The sequence below is a fragment of the Coenobita brevimanus genome, chromosome 66 (genome assembly GCF_032717465.1).
Source record: "Coenobita brevimanus isolate Jiangsu-jjx chromosome 66, ASM3271746v2, whole genome shotgun sequence".
Lineage (NCBI taxonomy): Eukaryota > Metazoa > Arthropoda > Malacostraca > Decapoda > Coenobitidae > Coenobita > Coenobita brevimanus.
This window is the reverse complement of record NC_137019.1, coordinates 38,185,323-38,200,681: the sequence shown is the minus strand read 5'-3', so window position 1 is coordinate 38,200,681 and position 15,359 is coordinate 38,185,323. Positions and strand designations below refer to the sequence as shown.

The 15,359-nt window shown below is 40.2% G+C and overlaps 1 protein-coding gene across 2 annotated transcripts in view; it reads left to right on the top strand.

Annotated features, from left to right (window-relative positions):
• The window catches only part of NPF (neuropeptide F), a 69,451-nt gene extending 56,044 nt beyond the window's left edge, over window positions 1–13,407 (top strand). The window contains exons 2-4 of one of the 2 annotated variants that reach the window (XM_080276654.1): window positions 2,689–2,802; window positions 11,000–11,048; window positions 13,082–13,407. In XM_080276654.1, the coding sequence (XP_080132780.1) occupies window positions 2,689–2,802; window positions 11,000–11,048; window positions 13,082–13,129 (211 nt within the window). In that variant the 3' untranslated portion in view covers window positions 13,130–13,407. The remainder of the gene's footprint in view (window positions 1–2,688; window positions 2,803–10,999; window positions 11,049–13,081) is intronic. The other variant, XM_080276655.1, reaches the window with a different exon arrangement.
• Window positions 13,408–15,359: the final 1,952 nt, after the last annotated feature.

Here is a 15,359-nt window from a genome sequence, read left to right as displayed (position 1 = left end):
TTAACCTTTACTCCCAGTCCTTCATTTATGCAACAGGCCACCTCTGGAATTGTCTCCCTCTGTCTATATTTCCTGCTGCCTATGATCTCCAGTCTTTCAAACGCAGTGTCCAGGCATCTCGAAATGATCAGATCTTGAATTTGGCTCTCTATTGTATTTTGTTTTTCTCTTGGAGGGAACTGTTATTGCGGGCTCATGGCCTTTGGTTCCTTCTTCCTCACATAAAAAAAAAAATTACCTTAAATAACCCCCCGCCCCCTACTCTACCTACCAGTACAGCCCATGACACTCCAGAACCTAGGAGAGAACTCACATTCTTCTCGTTATGATGCAAGTAAATTAACATTGCACAGTAACAATAATGACATGAACTAATTCCTCAGGTAAGATTAAAAAAAAAAAAAAAGTCATGCCAAAACCTCCAGAATGTTCCTCACATCTCTAGATATTAGTTTAATCCTACGGCATAATATTTAACGTCTAGAATGTTCCTCATTTCCAGAGATAAACCCTAATCCAACCGGCATAACATATACTTTCTAGAATGTTCCTAACATCTCCAGTTATAAAACACTAACCTAATCCTACTGGCATAACATTATAAAGTTTTTAAGTATCAGTGAATGGGAGCTTCCCTAAATTTTCGGCCATAGATACAAGCAACCTCCCCCCCCTTTTTTTTTGTGATCACACATGGAACGCCTAAAAATGTTAAATGTGATCATCCTGCATCATATATTACGAAATATGTCAACAACGGTACAGGAAGGTAAGATATGCTTCATCATCACGTCTATGGAACACCTGTATTTGTTACATATCCACCTCCAATCAACATTACAAAGTATAGTGAAAACGATACAGAAAGTTCAGACACGTTCTACCATCATCATCATCATCATCATCATCATCATCATCATCATCATTATCATCGTTTTAGTGGAATCCCTGTAACTATTAGGTGTGATCAGTCTACATTACACAGTGTGGTCGGCAACGATGCAAGGTCAGGCTTTTTTTTTTTTTTTGTCATTATTCTGTGCTTCACGAGTTATCTTTCAGATCTGGAGACCTACTTAAACCTTCGCCTACTGGTTTTCAGTAATACGGGCCTTTGTTCGCTAATAAGGTAACCAACACTGAAGGCATCACTACATTAAAAAAGCCACTGGTCCTTAGAAGTGAATGCTTAATTGGGTATTTTTATGTGTAAATGTTTAGGAAGATGTTACCAAATCACAAAGGCAACTATGAATATAGCTAATTTATGTCTGCATTAAAGTAATGGCTGTAAGAGAGAACAGCATTTGATTTTTTCTGACTTTTAAAATAAAGGATGGTGACTTAAGTATTACTTACAGTTACACTACATAAAATATTCAGTATTTACTATATGGACCTTTTTTTATTTTACCATTTTTTGTCTCTTGTGGGGTCACTTGATGTTGTAGGTGGTCGGGAAAGTATTTTTAGAAATGAAGCTAACTTAATCTATCCCCCCATAAGATATATTGTGAAGAGGACGTTGTGTTTTGGTAGGGGATATGGGGCGCCATTACTGTATTTTTTTTTTTTTTTATAAATAACAGAATGGAGGAAGGAAAAACAAATGGGTAAAAAAAAAATAATCCATACACCAGATTACTGGTGTCCTCTATTCATAAAATATCTGTAACAGTTAGTCTTGAACAGTTGTGGGTTGAAATTTGGAGGAAAACAACTCTGGGGAAGCGAGTTCCAGAGAGATGCAGTTCGGGGAATGAAAGAATTCTGATAGGCAGAAGTTCTGCAATATGGTTGAGTGACATTCCAGTCATGAGCGCTACCAGATGCCTGTGTAGCACGAGGGAAGGCATGGAGAGGTGGCACCATGGACGAAACTTCGTCTGAGCATTTGCCAAAAAAATATCTGTAAAATAATGCAAGGGAGGCAACATTCCTTCTTACTTGCAGGGGAGGTAGTTTATATGTAATGGCAGGGTTGTTAATGATTATAACAGCTTTTTTCTGAATTTTGTCTAGTTGTCTTAATGCAACCTCTCCACAACCATTCCACAAGGGTGAGCAATATTCAAGCTGAGAGCGCACATGACTCTTATAATTTATAGCTAACTGCTCATACATCGCGAAGTAGCGAGAGCTGTGTATATCATAAACTTTTTATATTAAACTAAATTAGGGTAATTTAATTTTCAATCACCTACAACATCAACTCAATCCAGAGAAAGAAGTAAGAAAAATGTAAATAAATATAAACACCGGAAAAGAAAAGTCAGTCAAGTGAATTATTGTTCGTTCTATCTTTATTATATACTGTGTAATGTATTTGGCTAATAAAGTCGCTATTTTCTTTCCTGTAAACTTCTGCAACTCTACTTTCTCACCCTCGGAATTTGCCCTTGCTTACACCCGAGTCACTTAGAAAAGACTCATTTTCGCTTCAGTACTCGAATAAGTTAGGATAAATAAGGTTAGATTTGTTTTTACTGAGCTGCTGCAATGTACAGAATACAGGGTGTCATATTTCGTTGAGTTGCTAAAATGGTGAAACCGTGAACGTGCTGCCCTAAAAATATTCCACAAAACTTACATTGGCTGACTAGTTCTCTGGCACTGTATTTCCCGCCAGCTTTTCTCTTCCTCCTCCTCCTTTTCCTCTTCTCTCACCCCTCCTCCCTCCCTCCTCAGCACTCGTTCTGCCCCCGGACCATCCTCGCAGACAAGGGCTCTGGAAAAAACTCTAAAACTATTCCTTCAGTTACAAGAGCTTGAGAGAATATACGCCAATGTCGACAGGCCGCGGTGAGTTTGATATTTTTAATAAACTCATTAGCTTATTACCATAATATCCATTTTTTTTTTTTAAGTTTTATTGCCTTTTTAATCAGTTTTCGATCTTAAAAATAAATGATCGTATTTTAAGTGGCCTAAAGAGCTTCTTAACACTTCATCCTTCGCAATACCTTTACAACCAGTCCTTCTGTTTACACTGTTAAACTTTTCTCCCCGTTGGGTTCCTCCAATCACATTCTGAACACCTCAACCTGCCTTAAAGCTTCAGTAAGGCCAGTCGATCCTCTTAAGAACTGGCGTCTGTGGCGCTTTCGAGCAGCATGCTGGGAGGCCCTCAGGCAGTACATATTTGATTTTCCAAGGAATGATTATTGCTTCCATGGCCGAGAGACCTCTGAATGAACTTCGTGCATTACGAACATTATTCTCTCGGGCCTGAAAACATACACTCCCTTCCCTAACACTTTAACTACTGCCAAAAAAGCCATGGCTTAATCAGGCTAGTTCTGATGCTGTCCACAACAAGGAAAAAGCCAGCGCCCCCCCCCCCCCACCTCCCGCCATCACTTTTATTCTGTGTATCTGCCGATAATCATCAAAGTCTGTTCGTCGTACTAAGCACACTTCCATTTGTTCTAAATGCTCTGAACTCTCTTATTCTAATTCTTCTCGCTCCCTTTGGCACCTTGCCAAACCTATCTAATAACTTTTCTTCCTTCCCTCCTCCTTTTCGTTCTGATGGTTCCCCAGACTTGTTTTTTCTATTGATAGGTCAGAAATTATTTGACCAAACATTGTCCTCTAATTCCACTTCAGACAATATCGGTCCAGTCCTTCTTCATATTTCACTAACTTCCACGTACCTAACATTAAAAAATCTTCAAAATATGTACTTTATACCCTCACTGACGTCAGTACTAATATGGCGTACGGGAATAACGAGATCCCTTCTGTTTTCTCATTAAGTGCTCCTGTGCTCATACCCTGGATAGGTAAACTCTTTCATCTTAGTCAACCTGTGCCTCTCCTCCTTTCGGAAGTTTGTCCTCATACGCCTTTCCCGATGAAGGGTGACCGTTCCAAACCTTCTTATTATCACCCATTTTAAAAATCTATCCGGAGAGAAAGATTCTGAAACTTTTTTCCTCTTATACCTTGTCTGACAAACAATATGGACTCTGTCAGGGACGTTTCACAGGTAATTGACTTATATTGCTTTTATCCTCAATTCGGGATTTTGGTGCAACCATTGCCACTACACTTGGCATATGAAGGCTTTCTATAGTCAGCCTAAGTCTTTAATTTTCAAACTGCCCTCAGACGGTTTCTATCCTTTTATATTTATGCCTTCATATCTGGCTTCCCTCCTTATCGTTCTGCAGCTCCTGGTGTAAACGGCCATTGTTCTACAACAAGCAATAGTGGTCTTCCTCATCCTGTCACTAGCTCACTAAGTTCTTTCCATTAATGCCCTGATGACTCCACTACCATCTGCTTCTCATGGCATCCGTCGCTGCAGTCAATTCAGCAGTCACTAGATGAGGCTATTGTTTACTCTGATTTGTTTGTTATGTCTGATTAGGGTAAGAGAAATCTTGCTGCTTTTAATGCATCAAAAACCCACTTCCTGCTTCTTTCGACCCGTCAAAATATTCCACAAGAGTACCGTATCATTTAATATTTAACATTATACACATATGTCCTGCTTCTTTTCTCAGTATCTCTGGGGTTTGATTTTGTCGGCATGTTTAATAGAAATATCAACTTACTTCTCTTCCAATTGGGTGCACTGAGCACATTCCGTGGCTTCTTTACCCCTGCACAGCTGTTGACTTTGTACAGGGGTTTTATTTACCCCAGTGTGGAGTGCAGTTCTCAAGTGAGGGGGGGGGGGCTCTTCACGCACAGTTCTAAACAGGGTGGATTTTTTTTTTTTTACCCATCATCTCCCCTTATCTCATTGACCTCCTCAGCCCTCTCTGTCGCCGTTGCAGTGCTGCACACTTTTCTCTGTATTATCGTATTATCAATGGTCATTGTTCTACTGAACTGTCTGCTTGCAAGCCTCCTCCATTATTGTGGATGCGTAGCACCTGCCTGGTAGTGCACTTCCACTTTGTTTCTGTTCAACTCTCTAATACAAGAGTTAACCCATACTATCAGACTTTCATGGATGCAACCGGTCAACTCTAGAACTCTCTTCCTGAATCTGTATTTCCTTCTGCCTGTCACCCCCTGTCTTTAAGCGCAGTGTGTCCTGATAAATGGAAATACACATATCTTCATTTGGGTTTTCATTCCCTCTCCCTTTATCGTTCAAAAGTCAATTTTGCGGCTTTTAGTCTTTGCTGCTTCTTTGCGTTAAAAGTGAATTATCCTGCATGTTACATTCTAAAATCCCTCTGCATGTTGTCCATATGGCTTCAATATGGGCATAGTTTAGATCGCTAACATACAAGAGGTTACTGAGGTGTAATGTGAGGATAAATGGTTAAGGGAGAAGTGTAAAGAAATATCCAAAGGCACTTACAATACGACGCTAAAATCATTGCCTCTTCACTACGATAATGCTTCCTTTTGTATCTGTACTTATTTATATCTTTATGTATTCATGTTTTGCTGAGGTTGGAGGAGATAACATCCTTTTTTTTATTTTTTATTATTGTCTCCTCTAGACGGGAGTAAATAACTTCTCGCCACTTATTATTTCTTCCCGGGGGCCTAGGCCAGAATGAATGAACGATGCTTCAGCCGGGCGCGAGGCTTGAGTCAGTCCCAAGTCTGACTTCACAAAGTTGGGCCCAAGTCAAGGACCTGAGGCAAACCTTCGACTATTTCTAAATCAGCCAGTCACTGCGCCGAATTCTGAATATTATATTTGACAAATATGGCAAGGTAAGGAGGTATTATAAAAAGTTGACTAGCTGATATCAACAGCCACTTGTCATTGTCTGCGTTTTTTCATTAACGAAGCTTAATCTTCAGATATACACGAGCATTACTATCACCTGTGGTTATATCTATCCATCTATCTATCCATAGCCAGAGGCCATAATCCCGTAAGGGGGTGGCCATTTGTCTCTGAGTTAGTCCTAACAGTTGTCTCTACATAGCCAAGGTAACCGTCTTCTTGTCGATACGGTGGTGATCTTTACGTCGCAGTACTGTATGCTCCTATTAACGGTCGTATTAACAGTTCCGTGAAAGCAGTGATAAGAAACAAGGAAGTGAGGATGGAAGTGAAAAAGTTACTACATGACAGTATTGTGATACCAACTCTAAATTATGGAAGAGAAGTTTAGACCTTGTTGGAGAGACAAATGTCAAGAGTGAGAGCAGTGGACATGAGTTATTTGAGAGGAGCATGTGGAGTCACATGGAGACAGACTGACGAATGAGGATGTGAAGAGTATTGTCGTGTGGATGTGGATGTGATAGGAAGTGTTAGGAGAAACACATGTAGGTGGCTTGGCCATGTGGAGAGGATGGAGAGCGAGAGACTTACGAGAAGAGGGAATGTGAGTGAGGTGGAGGGAGGGAAGGGGAGGCCAAGGATGAGATGGAGGGATGAAGTGGAGAGGTATATGAGAGAGGGGGGTGTGAGCTGGGAGCAGGGCAGTGAAACGGCGGGGGACAGGGTGACGTGGAGGCGATTTGTTTGTGGGCACCATCTTAAGGGATTGAGGCGTCTGGCAATAGATAGATTAACAGTGGCGTAAGAAGCGGTGCACTATCTCTTCCTTGGTGATTTATTTAGAATGTTACACCAAATCATTCTCTTTTATGCTAATTATACCATTTTACTAGCGACATTTTTTGCATCTGTAACAAAGAATAGGGTTTTGAGGTGCAATGTGCAAAATAAATCGCTAAGGAAAAGGTGCTACGAAATCTCTGAAGCTATTTAGAATACCACTCATAATCGTAAGCTTCACACTGACCTTCCCTGAGTGTCAGAATGTGGATTAGAGGGTGCGGTTAGAAGCTGGCTGGCACGAAGTACAGTAGGCTTGGCAGGCTCTGTCGTTCACAATTTTTATATGGCACGTTAACATCCATAGGTGAGATACATGGATATATTTACGATAGGTTCCCCGTCGTTACCTACATTGTAGGGGTTGTAAGAGGAGAGAATTTTTTATGTTGGTCTTGTCGTAAATGGCTGGGGAAGTATAAGGATGAATCTGGGGTTTGACTGCAGTTTTATTCTCAAGAGGGAGTTACCTTGACAAGAGTAGTACTGAGGCGAGAGCGGTTTATGCTAGCTAACGCCTTGCCCTCTACTCCTGCTTTTCCACCGTGCCTCTCCTGTTTCCTATCGTGTCCCAACCCCTTCTGCCCTCTCTCTCCAATTTCCCCTGTATATGACTGGTTGGATCATGTGTATGGGCACGTGTGGTGATTTCCATCAGGTGTGTGGTGTGAGTTTTCCATTACGTCATAATGTGCTGTGTGCGAATTTTCCTAACTAGAATCTCCCCTGCTGTTTCCTCCGGCTCTCTCGAATTTAGGCAAGACTTTCCTCAAACCTCTATATTACATATTAACAGCATATATGTCACCAGCTATTATGCAGTGTGTTATATCTTAGTGTCCTGACATCTGTCTATCTATCTATCTATCTATATTACTAGCAGACGTAGTGGTAGCAGCAGTAGCAATATCCCCAGGTTGATCTGAAAGGTGAACCCCCGTGGACTGCAGGCTGAAGTTGCCCTGCTCCTGCACTCCACCATCTTCCTTTAGGGGTATAGGAAGGAAGCTAATCGATGTTTGCAGGACCAGGTAGTGGAGCCGATAATGTTAGTAGTAGTAGTAATGACAGCAGTAGTCATAGCTGTATCCCAGGTTCATCTGAATGGTAAACTTGGTAGACTGCAGGCTGAAGTTGCCCTGCTACTGCATTCCACTATCTTCCTTTAGGGGTATAGGAAAAAAGCTAATCGACGTTTGCATAACCAGGTGGTGAAGCCATCAAGGAATATCAGTGATACGATGTGAAGGTGTCTCTCTCCACCACTACAGTGTACGATGCTATGGCTTTACAACTGATATTATTATACTTCATTGTATAGGAGACTAAATCTTGGCTTAAGCTCCTATATTTAAGTTTAATGTTAGAGAAAGATTACACGATCTGCATGAAATTAACCCACATTGTCTATCATTACGTGAAACTTTAATTAGCTCCCCCCAAAAGCCAAATCCTTCCATTATTTTTAAATCGTTTTCCGTAAAATTTTGCAAATTTTACAGAATGAAATGGCTCTGACAAGAATGCTGGGATCGGGTTCCGTTATGTTTCGTTTAAATGACAAATTATTCATGCTAATAGTTATCTGACGACTTTTTCGAAATCTCGTTTCGCAGAAATTACGAAAAACCACATACGAAAAAAAAAAGAAAAAAAAAAAAAGAAAACGTAAATCTGACATATCAGAACAGTTCGGAAAATCTGGGATCAAAATCGAAAGTCTGCTCTGACAGCGTTCTTTCTTGATGTTTGACAATTATTAGGAGTAAGAAATTTTTGGAAATCGGCTGAACGTGTCGAAAGTATTTCGCGTGGAAAGTCGACAAAAATGTTACTATTAGTAGTAGTAGTAGTAGTAGTAGTAATCAGAGACGTAAAGTTCAGGTTGTCTATACAGGTAAGGCTGGACTCTACAGGAAAGTTAACAATATGTAGAAAATTTCATGCAGATTTTAGTGTTCACATGAAATTCTAGAATCGGATAACAAATAAAAACGTTATGGTGAATTGAAGTGAGGTAAAGTGAGGCTCGGTAGTGTACGTGGACCTTTGCGATGTTTGTTCGCATGCAAGTTCTTCCACATCAACCAGGAGGTGATTTGCCAGATGCATTTTTTTTTTTTTTTAGCAGTCACTCATCACTGAGAAATGTACTTATCCATATTCACGATTCAGTGTCCGCGTCCGTAGTCAGTGTCCGCCGGGTCCGTAGTTAGGAGTCCTTTGCTTGTGCTCTGTAGATGCACAAGGAATCAGATCCCTGCACTGCTGCTAGTGTAGTCTGGGCCAGAGCACACCTACACTAATCACAGTTTTTATGTTTCTCACCACAAGTCACTATGTCAAAGGCGGTATCAAACACGAATCTTTTATCCCTCACTGCACACCCAGAGCCGCACATTCGGCACTTCAAAAGCTATGTTGTTTACCAAATTATGTTGTGGAACAAGATAATTTGCGTGCTCTTTATTTCAGGCTCTGCTCGACGAGCTGAACACATACACACCCATACGCATCACTCTTCTAAGTGCTGGCTGGAAACTGAGAAGCTTACCCTGATGGCTAGTGCCCAGTGCTCTATGCTGCAGTTTTAGGACACGCCGAATATATCGTACCCATTTTTTTTTTTTATTACGATCGCCGAAAAAAAAAAAAAAATGCGATGTTACTTTGGCAACACTGAACTCGCGCCACCCATGACACCTGTCCCTTTAAATGCTTGTCAGGGGCATTTAAATCGTATAATCGACGGAAACACCATACATCTGGCATTCCCCAGTGGGCCCAGCGGTTGTTGAGAGGAAATGTGGGCAAAAAAAAATTTCAAAATGTTTCGCTGATTTTTCAGTAGAAAGTACTCCTAGTTTCCATTTCTGCATCCTAGCAGTTTCTTGATTGCTATTTATTTTTCTGGCATTCTGGTTGGCATCAGTGTTGTATTATAGGATCACTGAAGGCGTAGTAGTAAAGTAAGGCACTGGACTGCGTAGATTTGAAATGTCAAAAAATGGGCCAGTTTCGGGTGTACAGTATACAATGCCGAGAAATCTTTTGAGACAGACAGACAGGTAACCAGTTTAGAAGAGGAGCTACAGAGATTTACGAGGTCCAAAATTTTCCCCATCATTCAATGGGAAGAGTGCGTATATGCCCAAGAAGACGTAAGCCAGCATCACCATCATCATCATCAAGCAAAGGAGGATCCGGAGTTGATGGAGGAGAAAGTACTAGAGTGGGAGAATCATCATCATCATCATCATCATCATCATCACCATCATTGTCTCTACCTAAAGATGGCGTGAGAGGACCCAGAGGAGGACATACCCGCATGATTGAAGTTCGTATCTGGCGGCATCCGAGGCCTCCTAGCACCTCTCCCAAAAAGATTTATTTCCGTACTACATTTGAACATCTCACTGTAGGCTAACTTTATCGTTTTATTGTCGCCATGATTTTAATTCCCATCATACTTAATGGCATTATGGAGTTATGTGCAGAATAAATCGATACGGAAAAGGTGTTACGGATCTCCAAACCACTTACGTACGACGCTAATGCCTATCGACTGCACGAAAGGTTATTAAGGCAGACAATATTTGTTAATGTCTAGTCTTCCCCTACGGCGCGACACACGACGATCGAACTAACCACCTGCGAGTTGTAGATTGCAGGTAAGATGTCGATACTGATAATTTTCGAAGAATCATGAAAAATCGCATTAATATTAGATAAATATCGTGTGGAAATAACTTTGGCATAATTCCAAGTATTTGCTCAATAATCTTTTGCTTCTGTTAAGCCGTGTAAAAGGAAAGTATAAACAATTTCTCAATCACCGTGAAACGATGTCGGTCTACGATATTCTGCCTTCCTCACCGGTAAAATCGAAGCAAGACATTGTTATCAAAGCTCTTCTCACACAATGTTTTCTTCTGTTTAAAACGCGATTTGTGATTATGCTACGAAAATTACCAGTGTCGATATTTTCACCTTCCCAGTAGCCGAACACTCTCATGTGGTCACTTGGTATCCAGGTCCTCCTCTGCGCTGCTGACTGATTAGGGAATAAAAGGAAACCAGTTTTGTCCAAGTTCTGACCAGCTCCACACTCGAATTCTCTAGACTTCAGCTGCGAACTGGGCACCCTACCATTGCACCACCGGTATCTCTAATGAAAAGTGTTTATTTAATATAGATTTTTAGTGCTTTCGTGGTAATTTACTAGAGACAGGGAAGAACAGGGTGTGGAGTAATAGGTTCGTGTTCCTCTCTCGCTCTCTCTCTCTCTCTCTCTCTCTCTCCAAAGGAATAAGGATGATTCCAGTTAATTTCCACATATAATTCAGCACGTGCATTATCTATTAATTCACATTTCTCATTTAGTCAGCCAGTCAGTTAGTTAATTAGTTATCTGGTTATTCAGTTTATTCATTTATTTATCATCTATTTCAGATTCGGGAAGCGCAGTGAGCTGGTGGTGCCTCCTGGTGATAACGCCTGGGTGAGTTACTGTGTGTGTGTGTGTGTGTGTGTGTGTGTGTAGGAAGGCTTTTGGTGGTCTAGTGTGTTGAGGCGCTTCAAATGGATGTGATATGGGATAAAAACTGTGGGAACGTTAAGGATATTTCTCACATAGGGCCACTTCAAGCCAAGTGAAATTTGAAGTTCTGGCGATTTTTTTTTTCTTTTCACCCTTTGGCTGAATTTTTTGCTTAATTTTGACATAGTTTTGTATTCAATCTGCATCTGTTTAACTTTTCACGTAGTTTTGCTGTACCTTCATGCTATCATTTTCACGTACAATATACGCCTTGTTACGTACATTTGGCGTTCTTTTTAAAGGTTTTAATTTATTTATTTATCTGTCTATCTACCTAAGTAAAACCTATGTTCTGGTGAATAGGTACAAAGACTTGAATTGGTGAACGAGAGTAAGCTCCTCAGGGAGGCAAGTGTGCAAAGGAAGTGCAAAGTACAGCTGCACAGGAAAGGATAGTGACTGGTGCTATGAAGGCCTTGATACGAAAGAGAGGTGTGAGTGTGGCAGTTGCAAGAGGTTCCACAAAGGAGTTTTATTACTCACATTAAATAATGGGTGTGAGACATTGGTGTGACTGAAAATGAAGCCATGAGTTAGAGTATGGAAATCTGGGGTATTGCAGAATGTGTGAATGTGTGTGGAGTGAGAGATTAAAGAAGATAAATTATGTGATTCCAGACAGATCCAGAGTAAGGATATTTACGACAACAGAAATGAAGAGAGCGTACTTAGACAGCATGATTATCAAGAGAGAATGAGTATCAATAGCGAGGTGAAAACGACATAACAGGGAGAGTTTGAACGCAAGTAGAGTTTCTGTACGTCAGAAAAAGGTGGATAAATACTGTAATATGGTAAATGTGTGTGTGATAAAGGGAGGAATGGTAGGTTAAGAGTCTAATGAACCGATGAGGGATCAAGCTAGTTCGGTGAATGACAAGGGTTTGACCCCCCTGTTGTGGTTTGCTAGTGGTAGACTTGACTCTGCCTCTCAAGTAGTATGATTGTGTGTGTGTGTGTGTGTGTGTGTGTGTGTGTGTGTGTGTGTGTGTGTGTGTGTGTGTGTGTGTGTGTGTGTGTGTGTGAAGTGGAGTCAGAATACCCTGGGTCTTATGGTTGGGTGAATGACTGTGGCCCATTTAATTGGTCATGTAGCTGGCTTTCTCTCCCAATACTTTTTTCTATCGTTTTTCCTTTTTTTTTTTTTTTTTTTTAATTTGAGAAAAAATGGCAGGATGACAATAATGATGATGTTAATGATGATGTTAATGATGATGATGATGATGATGATGGCAAGACAGGGTTACATGAAGGCGATTTCAAGTTGACTTCCCCATTCCAGATTAAGCCACCTGGCTATAGATAGATGGATAGGTAGGTAGATAGACAGATATGGTTAGAGAGAGAGAGAGAGAGAGAGAGAGAGAGAGAGAGAGAGAGAGAGAGAGAGAGAGAGAGAGAGAGAGAATAGCCTGCTACAGTCAAGAGAATCTGATTTTAAAAGTTAATGGTAAAGTAGGAAGTATAATGGACTGAAGAATGAAAAAAAAAAAAGAACAGGTGAAAAAAGAGCAGTGTTAAAACAAAATAGGTTTTGGGTTTCGACAGTAAGACTCTACTGATTTTACATTAACCTGGCCTTATATATAACTGCCGTCTCTCCAACTTCAGCACTGGGCTGTAATGAAAGATTTATACTGAATTATGATGCTAGTGCCGAAGAGTGCTATGGAAATAATGTACAGCCGTAATACTGATTTTCTGAGTCACTTGGCATCATGAAACAAGCTGCAAAAGGACTAAAACTGGGTCAAGTTAGGGTGAGAGAACGATAGTCTCCTGAGAATAGTCTTCCCGAAAAAGAAAACTGTTCATAAAAATGGCGCGAGAAAGTTTAGAGTGTGTGTGTGGTGGTTGGGAAACTGTCAGCTGGAGTCTTTTAAATGCGGAATGAATAATCCAGTTTTATCTTAATTCTTATTTTCCCCTCGCAGATGGAGGCAAGTGAGAGGCTCTTGGAAAGTCTAGGGAAAAGGAGGTGAGCTTGTGGGCAAATCGTCGCCGTGTTTATTCTTCATCTTCCTAATCTACAAGGTTCCTCCGTGCAAGATCACAGGGGAAGGCTTCGAAGAATTAAACTTCATTCTTCATGATTCTAGTGGGCTAAACTATCTCTAATGGAAAAAAGAAGATCGACAATGTAGTTTCTTTTCATAATTGTCTTATCAAAATATAGATTCATCTCGTCTCTTCCAGTGTCTCTTGTAGAATCATCTAAATTTGTTTTTAAATCTTGTAGGCCACATACATTGTTTCATTATCTTCGCCTTTTAATTTTAATCTCAAATTGTGAAATCACACATGTAAATTTATTGACTTATGATTCTCCTGGGCTATACTGTGTTTCCTTTTCATAAATTTCGTCCCAAAATATAGCCACAAAAATACTGTTTATTTTTCTTGATTATCCTCTATTTAGCCATTTCTTCTCTGAATGTTTATGCCAAACTGTAGACTGACATGAATATTTTCCTGATCCTCCTGGGCTTAGGTACCTGTTCTTAAAATAATTTTCATCTCAAACTAAAGACGTATCTTCTCACAAACGGCTCAGGTATACTCATCCGAACCAGTTTGTAAATTTCATAATTTTCAAGCCAAATGAAGATTCACGTAAATAAGAGCCATTCTTCATGATTCCCCTTAACTTAGCTAGATCTCCTCTTCATAATTTTCACCTCAAAACGTGTATATTTTTCTCCTCTTCCTGTTTTCCTGTAAAATCATTTAAATCTTCTAGTCTACAATTGTTTCCTTAACTTCTCGCTTTAATTTTCAGCTCAAACTGTAGATTTAGTTAAATAATTATTTTGAATGATTCCCGTTCTTTGAATGTAATTGTAATTTAAAAATTGACAACATTCCCAAGGTAAAACATTATGGTCTCCACACAGCTGCTGGACACTGACATACTTCTGTGCAAATTACCATGATAATTAATGAACATATAAGAACCTAGAAGCGAAATCTGTGTATGGTTTGACCTTTGACTTCATAAACCCTTTAAAAGGCATTTAAAAAGAAAAGTATGCGGGGATATTGCCCAAGGAACTATTGTAATAAGTTTGAAACAAACTAGTGAAAAAATAAAAGAGACTCCAATCTAAAAAGTGTTTGGAAGAAAGAAAAAAACAAAGAAAGTAAACAAAACAGCACGTCTCCTCCATAGAGTGGGAGCTAATAAGAGATGGCTGTGGAGAGATATGAGGACTCCTGGCATGATACTCTGAAGAATGGTTAGGATATTGAATTGATGAATGCTTTCTAGTGCCAGGGGCTAGTGATATAGAGAAGAGAACCATGTGCAAAGGGAGTGGAAAGCAGAGTTATACAGGAAGGGGAAATGACTGGTGCTATGAAACCTTGATGCGAGAAAAGAGGTATGAGTGTATTTTAGTGCAAATATTAACATCCAGGTGTCAGACTTTGGCCTGGAATGGAGGTGGAATGTCAAGAGCACGCACAGAGGATACGGGGTTATTGAAGAATGTGTGTAGAGTACAAAGAGTATGTAAGATAAGACATATACAGTAGTGCTTTGTGAAAGATATGAAATTGGGAAATCAATGGACAACAGAAATGAAGAAAATGTGCTAATATGTAACAGTCAAATGGAGAGAATGGTTACAAAAAGTATAGTGAAAATCAAATGGAGAGAATGATCGCAAAAAGTATGGTAAAAAAAAAAAAAAACATCTTTTGCTGAGCTGGGAGGTGGGAGGATGAGTCGTAGGCAGTGCAAAAGTTTGATAAATGGTTGCGCGAGAAAGCGCGGTATAGAGTTTGAGGAAGTCAGGTGACATAATTTTCTAGGGAGGGGTAGGTGACAAGTATCTGGCTTCCTTATTTATAGCCGGTGATGTGCTAGTCGTTGAATTAACTGTGGTGCTTACAGTATGTGTGAAAAATTATGCCATCAATGTTGAGTCTAGCTAAGAGCCAGATAATGTCTGTAGGTATCCTCCAGAGTTGCACCAGTTTCCTTAATGTTTCCTGATCAGCGAATCACACTACTTCTTGAGATCGACACAGGTTGCTACCAGTCTTTGTCTTAACTCATGACGAGGTTGCATGAGAGCAAAACATGATAGGATCTGGTCAGCTGTAGATTATCCTAGCCGTGAATTCGCACTGCTCAGGCCTCTGATGATTTAGCAAATGACTTTGGATATGTATCAGGAACAAACGAGCAAGATCCTAGACAATCACACT